This window comes from Heptranchias perlo, chromosome 24, assembly GCF_035084215.1.
Source record: "Heptranchias perlo isolate sHepPer1 chromosome 24, sHepPer1.hap1, whole genome shotgun sequence".
NCBI lineage: Eukaryota > Metazoa > Chordata > Chondrichthyes > Hexanchiformes > Hexanchidae > Heptranchias > Heptranchias perlo.
Window position 1 is genome coordinate 47,559,509 of NC_090348.1, and position 17,566 is coordinate 47,577,074.

General features: G+C 45.3%; 1 protein-coding gene across 7 annotated transcripts in view; it reads right to left on the reverse strand.

The window, feature by feature from the left end:
- The window catches only part of shank3a (SH3 and multiple ankyrin repeat domains 3a), a 777,353-nt gene that overhangs the window by 552,801 nt on the left and 206,986 nt on the right, over nucleotides 1-17,566 (reverse strand). For all 7 annotated transcript variants that reach the window (XR_010967116.1, XM_068005245.1, XM_068005243.1 and 4 more), the window contains one exon: nucleotides 6,985-7,188. Coding sequence is in view for 6 of the 7 variants with exons in the window: in XM_068005245.1 (XP_067861346.1) it covers nucleotides 6,985-7,188 (204 nt within the window). In the remaining variant the exon portion in view is untranslated. The remainder of the gene's footprint in view (nucleotides 1-6,984; nucleotides 7,189-17,566) is intronic.

Here is a 17,566-nt window from a genome sequence, read left to right on the forward strand (position 1 = left end):
TCTGCTCATTACCTCCTTGTTGTTTGTAGGACCTCGCTGTGCACAAATAGGCTGCCGTGTTTCTCTACATTACGTGGAGATGCCGGTGATGGACTGGGGTTGACAAATGTAAACAATCTTACAACACCAAGTTGTAGTCCAACAATTTTATTTGAAAATCACAAGCTTTCGGAGGTTTCCTCCTTCGTCAGTTGGAACGGACAGTTGGAATGATTATCTGTAATCACCAGGTATTGTTCTCTGCATATAAATGCGAAAGGTTCAAGGATTTCCTGACATTCAGCTGACGAAGGAGGAAGCCTCCGAAAGCTTGTGATTTTCAAATAAAATTGTTGGACTATAACTTGGTGTTGTAAGATTGTTTACATTTCTCTACATTACAACAGTGACTACACTTCAAAAATACTTCATTGGGTGTAAAGCGCTTTGGGACATCCTGAGGTCATAAAAGATGCTATATTAATGCAAGTCCTGTTTTAGTAGAGAAATACTAAATTTCAGGACAAAAGATTCATAACCCAAGGTTTTTAAAATGCTGAGAGAAATGAACAAATGGTTCAAGTTGGACTGTAAAATAGAACGAGGGACGCTAGCAAAGAATCAACAAGTGTCAAGTACGATTGGAGAGCAGAAGATTCAAGGACTGATAACAAGATCACAGAGGACCTCTGAAGTAGCAGATCATCAGAGACCATAGCTAGCCCAGAATAACAATTAATGTCTCCATGACAGAATGGGGGTTGAGGAATATGGTGAGAAGGTGGGTAGGTGGAATTCAGGGATATGGTGAGAAGGTGGGTTGATGGGATTTAGGGATATCGTGGGTGGGTGGTGTTGAGGGATAGGGTGAAAAGGTGGGTAGGTGGGGTTGAGATCTATCAAAAAAGGGCAGGCTTGTTGGGCCTAATGCATTTTTCCCAAAAATCTTTTTTTTTTCTGTACAGTTTACAGTGAAAATTCATGAATAATTACATAGATCATCCAGAAATAATCTACCACAGTAATAACTCTGAGTAAAGGCCTGGGAAACCATAAGTTCCTTGCTGTATTAGTTATTATCTTGTCTCTGTAGCAAATTAACACAAGGGCTAAACAAATGAGGCATGTTTTAATTGCACACCATACAGGCTTGGCTTCGCTGAATATTGTTTCCTGCCGAGATAAGTGACATCTCATGACAAAACATTTAATAAACTCATTGTCACAAAATAATTGAGACAAAGGTAGTAATTGTTGGTGCAGTGACAACATAGACACTTCCTACTGAAGCTCACTGAAGCCTGATTCCCATTTCTGCACCAATCCCTGCCAACTGAAAGTGAAAAAGGAAATAAGAGGGGCAAAGAGAGAGTATGAGAATAGTCTGGTGGCCAACATAAAAGGGAATCCAAAAGTTTTCTATCGGCATGTAAACACTAAACGGGTAGTAAGAGGAGGGGGGAGGGCGATTAGGGACTAAAAAGGAGATGAATGCTTGGAGGCAGATGGCATGGCTGAGGTACGAAATGAATATATTGCATCTGGCTTTACCAAGGAAGAAGATGCTGCCAAAGTCACAGTAAAAGGAGAGGTAGTTAAGATACTGGATGGGCTAAAAACTGATAAAGAGGAGGTACTAGAAAGGCTAGCTGTATTTAAAGTAGATAAGTCACCTGGTCCAGATGGGATGCATCCTAGGTTGCTGAGCGAAGGAAGAGTGGAAATTGCAGAGGTACTGGCCATAATCTTCCAAACAACTGTAGATACGGGGGTGAGGACTGGAGAACTGCAAATGTTACACCCTTGTTCAAGAAAGGGTGTAAGGATAAACCCAGCAACTACAGGCCAGTCAGTTTAACCTCGGTAGTGGGAAAACTTTTAGAACTGATAATCCTGGACAGAATTAACAGTCACTTGGACAAGTGTGGATTAATTAAGGAAAGCCAACATGGGTTTGTTAAAGGCAAATCGTGTTTAACTAACTTGATAGAGTTTTTTGATGAGGTAACAGAGAGGGTCGATGAGGGCAATACAGTTGATGTGGTGTTTGATTAAGTGCCGCATAATAGACTTGTCATCAAAGTTGAAGCCCATGGAATAAAAGGGGCAGTAGCAGCATGGATACGAAATTGACTAAGTAACAGGAAACAGAGAGCAGTGGCGGACAGTTGTTTCTCGGACTGGAGGGTGGTATACAGTGGTGTTCCCCAGTGGTTGGTACTAGGACCATTGCTTTTCTTGATGTATATTAATGACTTGGATTTGGGTGTACAGGGCACAATTTCAAAATTTGCAGATGACACAAAACTTGGAAAGGTAGTGAACAGTGAGGAGGATAGTGATAGACTTCAAGAGGACATAGGTGAAATGGGCGGATATGTGGCAGATGAAATTTAGTGCAGAAAAGTGTGAAGTGATACATTTCGGTAGGAAAAGCGAGAAGAGGCAATATAACCTAAAGGGTACAATTCTAAAAGGGGTGCAGGAATGGAGAGATCTGGGGGTATATGTGCACAAATCTTTGAAGATGGCAGGGCAGCTTGAGAAAGCAGTTTAAAAAGCACACGGGATCCTGGGCTTTATGAATAGAGGCATAGAGTACAAAAGCAAGGATGTCATCATGAATCTTTAAAAAATAATGGTTCGGCCACAGCTGGAATACTGTGTCCAGTTCTGGGCAACGCACTTTAGGAAAGATGTGTAGGCCTTAGAGAGGGTGCAGAAGAGATTTAAAATAATGATTCCAGGGAAGAGGGACTTCAGTTATGTGGATAGACTGGAGAAGCTGGGATTGTTCTCCTTAGAGCAGAGAAGGTTGAGAGGAGATTTGATAGAGGTATTCAAAATCAAGAAGGGTCTAGACAGAATAGATGGAGAGAAACTGTTCCAATTGGCAGAAGGGTCAAGAACCAGAGGACACAGATTTAAGGTGATTGGCAAAAGAACCAAAGGCACCATGAGTGGTTATGATCTGCATTGCCCGAGGGGGTGGTGGAGGCAGATTCAATCGTGACTTTCAAAAGGGAATTGGATAAGGAATTGAAGAGAAAAAATTTGCAGGACTACGGGGATAGGGGAGTGGGACTAGCTGGATTGCTCTTACAGAGAGCCGGCGCGGACTCGATGGGCCAAATGGCCTCCTTTTGTGCATTCTATGATGCTAACTGAATCTAAGTTCTAACTTATCTCATTCAAATGTATAAAATTCTGACAGGGCTAGACAGACTTGATGCAGGGAGGATGTTTCCCCTGGCTGGGGGGTCCAGCACGAGGGGTCACAATCTCAGGATACGGGGTCGGACATTTAGGACTGAGATGAGGAGAAATTTCTTCACTCAGAGGATGGTGAACCTGTGGAATTCTCTACCACAGAAGGCTGTGGAGGCCAAGTCATTGAATATAGTTAAGGAGATAGATAGATTTCTAGACACAGAAGGAATCAAGGGGTATGGGGAGAGATCAAGAATATGGTATTGAGATAGAGGATCAGCCATGATCATACTGAACAGCAGAGCAGGCTTGAAGGGCAGAATGGCCTACTCCTGCTCCCAATTTCTATGTTTCTATGTTTAACTGTGAGCAGAACACAGCCGAACCCACAGCAGAGAACATCCTCTTTATTTGAAAGTGGGGCAGTGGGCCAGACAATGTATTCACTTCTGGGACCTGGGATGCACTTCAGCCCAGGCAGACGAGAGGAAAGTCTCCTCTCTGATGGGGAACTGGGTGGAGGAGTAGATCAGACACTGAGGGTGAAATTGGTTTTGGGCTTTAGTGCAAAACAGGCAATTGCGAATTGGCCGCCCGTTTTACCTGTTTTTCCCTCCGCCCGATTCTGTTTTCCGTGAAGAACATCAGGCATAGTGTTAAACAAGCTGCCAATTCGCTATCGCCCGTTTCGGAGACTGCCCAAGACGGATTTCATCCCCTCTGGGGTAGAAATTGGATAGTGCCGTTCTATACCGGTACAGGTAGGCCTGAGGCCCGATTGTAACTGGGCTTCAGACCTCATTTAAATTAGACCGACGAGCTGCGGACGTGTGTTGCTGGCAGCGGCCCTCGGGTAAGTCTCAGGAGGAGGGTTGGAGAAGTATGCCGGGGGAGGGGGGAGCGATTAGAATGCCTGTGGAGTTGGGGGAGCAATCTTGCTTTTCCTGGCTCCACAGGAACATTTTTTTTAAAAACCTATCTTTGAAGAATCCTGAGCGAGGAAGGCATGACGCCTGCCCCACTCATCGCTGACTCAATTTGAAAGAGGGTCCTCCAACAAGCGCTAAGCCTGTTACATATTCAAGGGGCCGAATGCCCGTTTTAGGTGTCTGCCTAGGACATCTAAAAAATAGGCCACAGGAATTTAGCAGCAGGGCCAACGCCTGCGCAAATCGGGTGCAGGCCATCACTGCTAAAGTATGTTTTGCACCCATTTTATGCCCAATAAGTGGGCGCAGCTTGTACAAAATTCTACCCCTCTGTCTTTCCACCCTCTAGTACTTGGATTCAAAGCCAGCAAACAGAAGGGAGCGGAGGTCTCTTCTCTTTGATGGAGTCCAGGTCGGATATTGTCCTTTCAACTCTGGAAGGTGAGGCAGAGGGAGAGTGCAAGGAGGATGGTGGAAAGGACAGTGAGTGTAAAAGACAAGGCTGAAGCATTTGCAACCATCTTCAGCCAGAAGTGCCTAGTAGATGATCCATCTTGGCCTCCTCCCGATATCCCCACCATCACAGAAGCCAGTCTTCAGCAATTCAATTCACTCCACGTGGTATCAAGAAACGGCTGAGTGCACTGGATACAACAAAGGCTACGGGCCCCGACAACATCCCGGCTATTGTGCTGAAGACTTGTGCTCCAGAACTAGCCGGGCCTCCAGCCAAACTGTTCCAGTACAGCTACAATACTGGCATCTATCAAACAACGTGGAAAATTGCCCCGGTTTGTCCCGTCCACAAAAAGCAGGACAAATCCAATCCGGCCAATTACCGCTCCATCAGTCTACTCTCAATCATCAGCAAAGTGATGGAAGGTGTCGTCGACTGTGCTATCAAGCGGCATTTACTCACCAATAACCTGCTCGCCGGTGCTCAGATTGGGTTCCGCCAGGACCACTCGGCTCCAGACCTCATTACAGCCTTCGTCCAAACGTGGACAAAAGAGCTGAATTTCAGAGGTGAGGTGAGAGTGACTGCCCTTGACATCAAGGCAACAATTTGACCGAGTGTGGCATCAAGGAGCCCTAGTAAAATTGAAGTCAATGGGAATCGGGGGAAAACTCTCCAGTGGCTGGAGTCATACCTAGCACAAAGGAAGATGGTAGTGGTTGTTGGAGGCCAATCATCTCAGCCCCAGGACATTGCTGCAGGAGTTCCTCAGGGCAGTGTCCTTGGCCCAACCATCTTCAGCTGCTTCATCAATGACCTTCCCTCCATCGTGAGGTCAGAAATGGGGATGTTCGCTGATGATTGCACAGTGTTCAGTTCCATTCGCAACCCCTCAGATAATGAAGCAGTCCGTGCCTGCATGCAGCAAGACCTGGACAACATCCAGGCTTGGGCTCATAAGTGGCAAGTAACATTCACGCCAGACAAATGCCAGGCAATGACTATGTCCAACAAGAGAGAATGTAAACACCTCCCCTTGACAATCAACGGCATTACCATCACCGAATCCTCCACCATCAATATCCTGGGGGTCACCATTGACCAGAAACTTAACTGGACCAACCACATAAATACTGTGGCTACAAGCAGGTCAGAGGCTGTGTATTCTCTGGTGAGTGACTCACCTCCTCACTCCCCAGAGCCTTTTCACCATCTATAAGGTACAAGTCAGGAGTGTGATGGAATACTCTCCACTTGCCTGGATGAGTGCAGCTCCAACAACACTCAAGAAGCTCGACACCATCCAGGACAAAGCAGCCCGCTTGATTGGCACTCCATCCACCACCCTAAACATTCACTCCCTTCACCATTGGCGCACCGTGGCTGCAGTGTGTACCACCTACAGGATGCACTGCAGCAACTCGCCAAGGCTTCTTAGACAGCACCTTCCAAACCTCTACCACTGCAGAGGTGGGGAGGTGAAGGGGTTGGGATGAAGAGAGGGTGAGAGGAGGGAGAAAGAGAAGGAGAGAGTGGAAGAAAATGTGAGTTCTTAGATAGACATATGGAAAGGATGTGGGGAAAGGGCAAGGGACCAAGGCTGAACCTCCTCCTATGCTGTAGAATGCCGGGGGCGGGGGGAGGGGGGGGGGCGTTGGGAACAAAGGGCAGAGCCTGCACTGGAGCCAGAAACACTGCACCCCCATGTTAAACATTCTGAATGGATCGTTGCTCCTCCTCCACAATAATGATTGCCATACCCTCTCGCTCCACAAGCACCTTACAGACTCCCACAGCATGAAAAAAATCAGGTCCTGGTTACACACACCAGCATGGATAGTGGATCCCTTCACGTGCAGGAATTGTTTGTCAGCCCTTTCTCAGTGGTAGCACTCTCACCTCTGAGTCAGAGGGTTGTGGGTTCAAGTCCCACTCCAGAGACTTGAGCACATGATCTAGGCTGACACTCCAGTGCAGTACGGAGGGAGTGCTGCACTGTTGGAGGTGCCGTCTTTCAGATGAGACATTAAACTGAGGCCCCGTCTGCCCTCTCAGGTGGACGTAAAAGATGCCATGGCACTATTTTGAAGACAAGGAGGGGTGTTCTCCACGGTGTCCTGGCCAATATTTATCCCTCAACTAATATCTCTAAACAAATTATCTGGTCATGTATCTTATCGCTGTTTGTAGGACCTTGCTGTGCGTAAATTGGTTGCTGCGTTTCCTACATTACAACAGTGACTGCATTTGAAACGTACTTAATTGGCTGTGAAGCGCTTTGGGATGTCCTGAGGTCGTGAAAGGCCCTATAGAAATGCAGGTCTTTCTTTCTTTCCTGCATTCTGAATGAGTGATGACAGAAACAAAAAACAGTTCCACAATCTCGCAGATACAGATTAAACCAAATACCTCCAGGTATGGTACGGGGGTGTCGGGGGACGTTGGATATTCTCGGAGCAAACGTTCCTCGTCCAGAAACTTCCCCACCCTCCCATTGTATGCTGGTTGAAAGAGCCCATAGTTTAGTACATCCTTCAGTGTCTGGTTGAGTGTGCACAGAATCCGTTGCTTAGACACCCTCACGGGGGCATCAAGGTTGAACCTCATACATTTCTGTAAAACAGAAGGTGCGAAGGATTAATGGAGCAGTTCACTTCCTATCGACTTTCTCCACTCAAACCACTCCCCAATTTTGTCCTCATCTCCCCACCATCCCCCCCAAGGAACAGTACCCCCACCCAATGGGGGCCAGCCGCCCTCCAGCAGCTCACCATTCCTCATGATTCCAGACAGTGAGTGTGGGAAAGCTAGTCTAGCTGAGCTCAATCCAATCCTCACTACACACACATGCATGAACAGACATGCACATGCATACACAAAAACACACATGCATGTGCACAAACAGGGCTACAGGTGCATGCACACCCAAGCACAAACGCACATGCACATTCACGCAGCACACAAGCACACATTCATACAAGGGCTTTCTCTTGCTGGTATCATTGAATAGCAATCAGTAGGGGGAATCCTGGCTTATTTTTACCCTTCCTAGTCCAGGATCACTAAGACCAATTGTAATGTCCGAGCATTATTGAATTCATCACAGGCCAGCACTGCAACCTGGGGACCTCTGCTGTGAATGACTCAGTGACACACAGAAGATTGTCTTTACCCATAGCGCCATCAGCACATGCACCCTTGTAAATTCACTGAATGTAAAATCAACTGTCAACACGAGCAATTTAAATGTATTGGCTTAAAACACAGCATATTAGCGAATCGGACTCTGGCTGTACGTGGCCTTAGCTCTCTACATCAAACTTCAAACAGGCCTTTCAATTTCATACACTGGAATATAGCGCTGTTGTTTATATTAAAATCACAGTGATACAATGATATGTGTATATTATAAATACAGAGATACAGCATAATGTGTGTATTATAAATACAGGGACACAGCACCATGAATATTATAAATACAGAGATACAGCAGTGTCTGTATTATAAATGCAAGGATATAGTGTGTATATTATAAATATGGGATACAGCACCGTGTGTATATTGTAAATACAGGGATACAGCACCGTGTGTATATTATAAATACAGGGATACAGCACCGTGTGTATATTGTAAATACAGAGATACAGCACCGTGTGTATATTGTAAATACAGAGATACAGCACTGTGTGTATATTGTAAATACAGGGATACAGTACCGTGTGTATATTATAAATACAGAGATACAGCACCGTGTGTATATTGTAAATACAGGGATACAGCACCATGTATATATTATAAATACAGAGATACAGCACCATGTATATATTATAAATACAGAGATACAGCACTGTGTGTATATTATAAATACAGAGATACAGCACCATGTGTATATTATAAATAAGAACATAAGAAATAGGAGCAGGAGTAGGCCAATCAGCCCCTCGAGCCTGCTCCGCCATTCAATAAGATCATGGCTGATCTGATCCTAACCTCAAATCTAAATTCATGTCCAATTTCCAGCCCGCTCCCCGTGACCCCTAATTCCCTTTACTTCTAGGAAACTGTCTATTTCTGTTTTAAATTTATTTAATGATGTAGCTTCCACAGCTTCCTGGGGCAGCAAATTCCACAGACCTACCACCCTCTGAGTGAAGAAGTTTCTCCTCATCTCAGTTTTGAAAGAGCAGCCCCTTATTCTAAGATTATGCCCCCTAGTTCTAGTTTCACCCATCCTTGGGAACATCCTTACCGCATCCACCCGATCAAGCCCCTTCACAATCTTATATGTTTCAATAAGATCGCCTCTCATTCTTCTGAACTCCAATGAGTAGAGTCCCAATCTACTCAACCTCTCCTCATATGTCCGCCCCCTCATCCCCAGGATTAACTGAGTGAACCTTCTTTGTACTGCCTCGAGAGCAAGTATGTCTTTTCTTAAGTATGGACACCAAAACTGTATGCAGTATTCCAGGTGCGGTCTCACCAATACTTTATATAACTGCAGCAATACCTCCCTGTTTTTATATTCTATCCCCCTAGCAATAAAAGCCAACATTCCGTTGGCCTTCTTGATCACCTGCTGCACCTGCATACTAACTTTTTGATTTTCTTGCACTAGGACCCCCAGATCCCTTTGTACTGCAGTACCTTCCAGTTTCTTGCCATTAAGATAATAACTTGCTCTCTGATTTTTCCTGCCAAAGTGCATAACCTCACATTTTCCAATATTGTATTGCATCTGCCAAATCTCCGCCCACTCACCCAGCCTGTCTATATCCCCTTGTAGGTTTTTTATGTCCTCCTCACTCTCCACTTTCCCTCCCATCTTTGTATCATCTGCAAACTTTGATATGTTACACTCGGTCCCCTCCTCCAAATCGTTAAAATAGATTGTAAAGAGTTGGGGACCCAGCACCGACCCCTGCGGAACACCACTGGCTACTGGTTGCCAGTCCGAGAATGAACCATTTATCCCAACTCTCTGCTTCCTGTTAGATAACCAATCCTCCACCCATGCCAGAATATTACCCCCAATCCAGTGATTCTTTATCTTGAGCAATAATCTTTTATGTGGCACCTTGTCGAATGCCTTCTGGAAGTCTAAATACACTACGTCCACTGGTTCCCCTTTATCCACCCTGCACGTTATGTCCTCAAAGAACTCAAGCAAATTTGTCAGACATGACTTCCCCTTCGTAAAGCCATGCTGACTTTGTCCTATTAAATTATGTTTATCCAAATGTTCCGCTACTGTCTCCTTAATAATCGACTCCAAAATTTTACCCACCACAGATGTTAGGCTAACTAGTCTATAATTTCCAACCTTCTGCCTACTACCCTTTTTAAATAAGGGTGTTACATTAGCAGTTTTCCAATCTGCCGGGACCTTTGCCGAGTCCAGAGAATTTTGGAAAATTATTACCAAGAATACAGGGATACAGCACCGTGGGTATATTATAAATAGAGATACAGCACTGTGTATGTTATAGATACAGAGATACAGAGTAAATCTCCCTCTACACAATCCCATCAAACACTCCCAGGGCAGGTACAGCACAGGTTAGATACAGAGTAAAGCTCCCTCTACATTGTCCCATCAAACACTCCCAGGGCAGGTACAGCACAGGTTAGATACAGAGTAAAGCTCCCTCTACACTGTCCCATCAAACACCCCCAGTTCTTTTTGTCTGGTGTAGTATTAACCCAGTCCCCAAACGTGAATGACCAGTGTCTGACCCATTGCATTATCCAGTCCCTTAGTATTTGAAGTTTTCGGATGGTGCACGCTTTTGGTACAATCCTCCTTCACTGTTGCCCTTCTGCCAGGGCTGATAAGGAGCCTCCATTTAAATAATATGGTAAAATGAGCAGGTATCAGTGTTACAATAAAACATGACAAGCACAAAATAAAAAGCTGTCAGGGACTGCAGCAGTAAATCAAACATATTTCATGGCTAACCAAATCCCATTAACTTTTCAAGAGAAGCTTGTGAGGCAGAGTATAAACACATTGTACAAGGGTCGCTGGAGCGTGTATGAAGCTGTGGGAAAGCTTGGACTTGCCCTTCAGTCCCGGTGTAATTTCACCAATGGCTTTTGTACACTGCCAATACGGCATTGGTGACAGGCGTATGGTACTCCACACTCGGGCCACCATTGATGTAGAAGCGAATGCTGCAACTCTGAGGAGGTCTGGGACCCAGATATTCATAGGGTAAAGGGTTCTTCTCTCTATTCTTTCTAATTGTACTGCATGTTATTAGTTTGGGGCAGTCTGTCTAATTCCCAGTGGGCATGGGCTCAAAGTACAAAATTGGTGCCACCTTGCACTAAATTGTGAATTACCAATGTGATCTCTTGAGCCCACTGGAGGGCTAGTAAGAAGGTCCTAAGTCAGAAGCAGAAAAATTGGATTTCCCTCTCACTTTCCGTTCAGTGGGCTGAAAAGAGAATGGCAGCCTGCTGGCAAGAGAAAAGGGGAAAGTGGGAGTTTTTCCTGTATGTTATCCAACTGGCCATTCTTCACGTGAGCTTTGATAGTGAATGTTGGCAAGATACTAGACCATGACTGACACTGCAGCCAACCCCGAACCAGGCACCAACCAATTCTCACGCACACACAACCTTCCAGCAGGATCCACTGGATTGCGATCAGAAATAGGAACTTTGTCCAATTTTCAACTTTCTGATCTAGAGACTCTGAGGCCAATTGTCATGCCCTTATCCGTTGCGCTGTGGTCCGCTAATTCAGCACAGGACAGGGGTCCAATTTAGGACCTTCCTGGACTGTGTGACTCAGTAAACTTGTTGAGCCATTTGGCCATCTAATGGCAGTTTTCAAGATTCTGAAGGGAATTGATCCAGGCACTTTACTTCCTGTGGCGAAGGACTCAAATCCAGGTGGACACAAGGAAAAAATGAGGGAGTTAGGAGTAAGAGGGGAATTGAGGGGTAACTTTATCACTCTAAGGGGAATCGAGTTGTGGAATAAGATCCCTGGGAAGGACATTGTAGCAGACAGTGTAAAGGGGGTCAAGAGAGAATTAGGTGTGTTTCTGAAAGGTGAAGGGATTGAGGGATGTGGAAAGAAGGTAAGTAGGTGGGATTGAGGAATATGGTGAGAAGGTGGGTAGGTGGGACTGAAGGATATGGTGAGGTGGGGCGGTTAGCAAGGGAGTCAAAGGATATGGGGAAAGGGCGGGAAAGTGGAGTTGAGGTAAAAATCAGATCAGCCATGATCTCATTAAATGGCGGAGCAGGCTCGAGGGGCCGAATGGCCTTCTCCTGCTCCTATCTCTTATGGTCTTATGGTTAGATTGAGGGATATGGTGAGAAGGTAGGGTTGAGGGATATGGTGAGAAGATGGGTAGGTGGGGTAAGGATTAATCAAAGAGAGATAGAGTTGAGCCTGATGGCTTTTTCCTGTTCCTTTTTAGAATTTTCTTTTGGGACTATGTTTAATTTTGGGGTTTTAATGTGAGAGAGGAATGCTGTAGTGTAGCAAAGATGATTCAGTTCATCCCTCACCTGATAGAACCAGTGCCCATCAACATGAAACAGATTCCGAGAGTGAGATTTTCAGAAGGAAGCTGTATACCTGAAGCAGACACATAAAAGTGACACGCTTTGTTAAATTGGTCTTGTCAATCTATTTGACTGGTTTCTTTGAGGCTGTGATAAAGAAGTTTGGTAGGGGTAAGGCAGTGGATGTGGTTACTTGGATTTCAGTAAGGCCTTTGACACAGTTCCTCTGGAAAGGCTGGTACTGAAAATAAAGAAAGCAGGAATCAGTGGAAATATTTTACAATGGATATGTAATTGGTTGACCAACAGGACCCAGAGGGGAGTAGTACAGGAATTGTCTTCAATCTGGGAGAATGTTACCAGTGGGGTCACAAAGGGGTCTGTTTTTGAATCTCTTTTGTTTAATATCTTCATAAATGATCTGGAACTATGATTCACAAGCACAGTGGCTAAATTTGCAGATGATACAAAGCTAATGAAGGTGGTAGACTCCAAAGCTGAACAGGATGGAGCTTGGGAATTGGACAGACAGGTGGCAGATGGAATTCAATGTAGAGAAATGCAAAGTGCTTCAAATGGTGACAAAAAATCCAGGAAGAGACTATTACTTAAATGGAAAGAAAATAATGTGGAAGGAAAATGCAAGCGATCTGAGGGCCCTGATAGACAATAAATTGAAGCTATTGCAACAATGCTTGGTGGTAGTGAGTAAAGAAAATCAGATGTTGAAATATATTAAAAAGTCAATATTGAACCGAAATAGTGAGGTAATTCTGCTACTTTATAAATCATTGGTGAGACCGCACTTAGAATACTGTGTATAGTTCAGGGCACCTTAGTACAGAAAGGATATTGCAGTTATTGAAAGGGTACAGAAGAGAACAATCAGAATGATATGAATGCTGTCTTTAGGATTCAAAAGGGACATGATAATGTAGACCATGACAAGCTATTTCACTTTGTCCAGAACAGTAGAACTTGAAGGGGGGTATATCCAGAATTAATCTGCCCTGATATTTACTGGGAGGCAGGGAGGGCGCGGGGTAAACCCACCAAGGCTGGGGGCGCAGAGGTCCTGCTGAATGATCAGGGCTTGGTGGGGGAGGGGGTGCGGGAAAAGAGAGGCCATCACGGGAGGGAGAGTGCGAGCGATAGGAGCTCGAGGGGGAGAGGGGCCATCGTGGGAGAGAGGGCGCGAGAGATCAGGGCTGGGGGGAAAAGAGGCCATCATGGGAGGGAGAGAGCAAGAGTCGGGGGTGGGGGGAGGTCGGTGTTCACGACGGGGGGAAAGAGAGGCTGCGATCAGCAGAGGGGAGGCCGAAGGCTTCCTTGAGAGCCTGGGGGAGCACTCCTGCTCCTCCTGGCCCACAAGGAGCGCTGTAAAAGCCACTTAGCTTCTTGAGCCAGCAGCTTCCGTCTCCCTGTTATTGCTGGGTTTCCCGGGCCCTGGGAAACCTGCGCGGCAACTATTAAATTTAAAACAGGCTCCAATTACATTGTAGGAGCCTGATCTAAATATGTTAATGAAGTGTCCCTCCCCTTGAGGGCGGGACACACACATGCCACGAAACCCACTGGGGTGTAAACGGCAACAGTGAGTACACGGCGGGTTGGGGACACATTCCTCGTTTTAACATTTTTAACCCCCTTCCCTGATGACCCTCTCCCGCCTGTCATGGGGAGGGTTAATATCGAGGCCATTATTTCAATGAGCGAGTGGTCAATCTATGGAACAGGCTCCCCAGGGAGACGATGGAATCAGTTAGAATTGGTTCACTCAAATGCAAATTAAATAGATTTTTTTCAAAGAATAACGTTTTGGGATACAGTATGTGAGTAATTTGAGACATGACATGTTGTAAGTGTAGCATACTTGAGAGGAACAGGTGATTTTGGACCTATGGTTCCATAATAAGAAAAGTAAAAAAAACTTGAAACTCACCTTTTGAGTGGCAGCCTCCAGTAGTTCCTTTAAGGACACCTGGTTTGGTTACTGTGTGCCGGAGAAAACTGACCACAGTACACACGGTGCACTCAGTCGTAAACCAGTTTTACAAAGGGGCCTGAAACAGGCATTAGGCCTCCATTTGCATAAGCAATGGGCCTTATGCGGGATGCCCCAACCAATATGGTGTGCAGCACACTCGTGGCACAGAATGAGCGCGCTCATGCCACACGCCATGTTGAGTCCTGCAGCTGTGCAATCCGGAGTCTGAGCAGCTGAGTATTGCTGGCTATATACAAACTCACAACCTGCTTCTCCAACTGATACACTGGAGGGCAGCAAAGCACTGAACTACCCAGCTCATTTGTACCGTCCTGTCCCTACACAAGCAGGGTCCTGCAGGCTCTGCATCATCCCTAGGGTTGCCAAACCTCCCGGATAGTCCTGGAGACTCCAGGAATTACAGATTAATCTCCCAGACACCGCTGCGAGCAACCCGGGAGAAAAATCATCAGGAATTGTCAAAATGAATATTTAATCAGATTTCTCGTTATCAGTTGCTTGTTGGCTTCACACATTCCTGGAGCCTCTTTAGTCCGGCCGATGTTTGAAATGTCAAGGCAACGCACTTGCCCTCTCTCCACCATCTTATTGGTGTAATGGTGCTGTGAATTAGGGAGTTATTGTAGAGTCAGTGCTGTCTCACTTTACAATGAACTCTCCCAGAATATATCCGACCAGAGTTGCCTGGACAGAAACATCTAGCAGGACTGGTGGGAACAAGGTGTGTGGGGCAGTTTCAGCTTGGCAGCACCCGTACAGTGACACACTGAATATCTTCCCTTGGTCATACTCTCTCTGTGCCCTCACAATTTAAGTAATGGCAGATAGACCAGTTTAAAGGGGCAGCGTTGTCAATTTTAGGGTAAATAATTTACCCTCATTATTCTCATTGCACCTTACAGGGTTGGGGGGGGGGGTGGAATGATTGGGCATTATCCATACCCAAAAAATTTGGAGCATGTAGGGGATATGCTTAAGTGTCAGCTGTGGCTCAGTGGTAGCACTCTAGCCTCTGAGTCGGAAGATCGTGGGCTGGATTTTGCTGTGAGTGGCACCGTTCGTTATACTTGCACTTGCTCATAGACTTTCTATGGGGTTTTGCACGGCAAAATTCTATCAACGGGACAGAACAAATGGCATGGTGCTCTCTACAGGGCATCTGGGACCTGTGTCTATCCTATCCTATCCTATCAAGGGACTATCAGACATTCCTTAAAACCTACTTCGTTGACCAAGCTGTCCGAATATCTCCTTATGTGGCTCGGTGTCAAATTTTGTTTAATAATCGCTCCTGTGAAGCATCTTGTGACGTATTACTAGGTTAAAGGTGCTATATAAATGCAAGTTGTTGTTGTTTGTAAAGAAAGGGAAGGTTGGAAAGGTTGGAGGGGCTGAGGGTAGGTTTTTTTTTTAAAAAGGAGGGACAACATTGGTTTTGAAAGATGTAGGGACTGAGCAGAGCATAGGGATAGTATGATGATAATCATGGGACTGAGAAGAGAGGTTGAATGCAGCTGGAATGAACGGGCATCAGGGGAATAAGTGATGGGTTTCATGAACTAGATAATTTTTTTATATTCATTCTCAGGATGTGGACATCACTGGCAAGGCTGGCATTTATTGTCCATCCCTGCCCTTGAGAAGGTGGTGGTGGGCCTTCTTGAACTGCTGCAGTCTGTGTGGTGCATGTACTCTCACAGTGCTTTTAGGTAGGGAGTTCCAACATTTGGACCCAGCGACAATGGAGAAACTGCGATGTCCAAGTCAGGATGGTGTATGACTTGGAGGGGAAACTTGAAATTGAAGGTGTTCCCATGCGCCTGCTGACCTAGACCTTCTAGGATATGGAGGTTCCATAAGTCTAGTGATGCTGGCGGGGGAACTGGAGGAGAGAGTATGGAGAAAGAAGGGAGCTGAGGGGGAGTGAAGAAGGAAGCGTGGTTGGAAGAGACAGAGGCAGCAGAGCTGATGCCCTCAATTTTGTACTTGGAAAAATCTGTGAGTTGCCTGTATTTGGTGTCAGAGGTGAGGATGGAGGGTACAATGGAAGATGGAGACAATTTGTTGTGAAGAGGAGTTTAAATCTCATCCTGCTCTCCAGGATGATCTTAGACTAGTAAGAGAACTTGGCCTTGGAAAGGCAGTGATGATAGACCTCGAGTAGATCAAGCCTTTTTTGACAATAAATAGCAAGCTGGTTGCTTCCAGGTACAGACCACTCTTGGCCAGAGCACGTGACCATCAATGGGTGTTGCACAGAACCCTCCCAGCCACTCGCCTGAGCAAGGAGGAGACTCACCTGTTCATATAATAGCCTCCTTTTGTGTGTGTAGTGGGGGAGGGGAGGATCTGTAATTCTAGTATCAACCAACGAGCAGGGTTAAAGGGCAGTGCACATCCAATAATAATGCTTAGACCAGGACTGTTGTGAGGTTAATATTTCAGAGCTTTCAATCTTATTTGAATTCATTCTCTTCCTACATGAAAGTCAAGCAGTGAAATGCGGATAAATTATTCATCAATCCCAGGGCTATCACTGTGTACAAACAGTGCTATCCTCACTCAACTGCTTGTACTATCTGTAATCGCACATCACGTAAAACTCAAACACAGCAGTCGCAAATTAAAAAGCAAACAAATCCCCTTTCCCATTCTATGGTTAAGCTCCACAAGCCATTGTGCAGCAAGGGTGAGCAGAGAATCTACTGGATGCAGTTAAATGGGTAATGGACGCGCAAAAGAATTGTTCTCTGTTGAATCCTTTGATGGGGATTGCAACACTTTTGAAACGCAATGCCTTTTCATTTATTCATGCACTTTTTTTCCAATTCAACATGTTCAGAGAGTGTTTGCTGTGAGTCAGTGATGTAGATATAGTCATAAATCTTTTGAGGAGAAATATAAATCAGGCACAAATAACATGTAAAACTATACTCCAAATATTCATGACCCTCTGAGTGAAGAAATTCCTCCTCATCTCAGTCCTATATGGCCGACCCCTTACCTTGAGACGATGCCCCCTAGTTCTAGACTCTCTAGCCAGGGGAAACAATCTCTCAGCATCTACCCTGTCAAGCCCTCTCAGAATCTTATACGTTTCAATGAGGTCACCTCTCATTCTTCCTGATTGGATGTATTTTGCCGCAGTTCCATTTTTTGGGGTATAACTGGGGGAATCTGAGCCTTTGTTAAATGTTGAGGACAAAAAAGTAAGTACCAGGCAGGTAAGCGAGAATAAGAGTACGTGCATGAAGGAACGGGGAATGAGGATGTGGTTTCTATCCAAAGGACAACAGGGTAATATAATTCTCAATTATACTTTATAAACGATTGCTTAAATACTGTAATGTATTGATTCTTGCTTGTGCTAAATAAAGTCATATGGCTATTAACTATTATGGTGTCAGTCACGAACATTGAGCAGAGAGTCAAAATTGACTACAATATGGACTTCCAGAA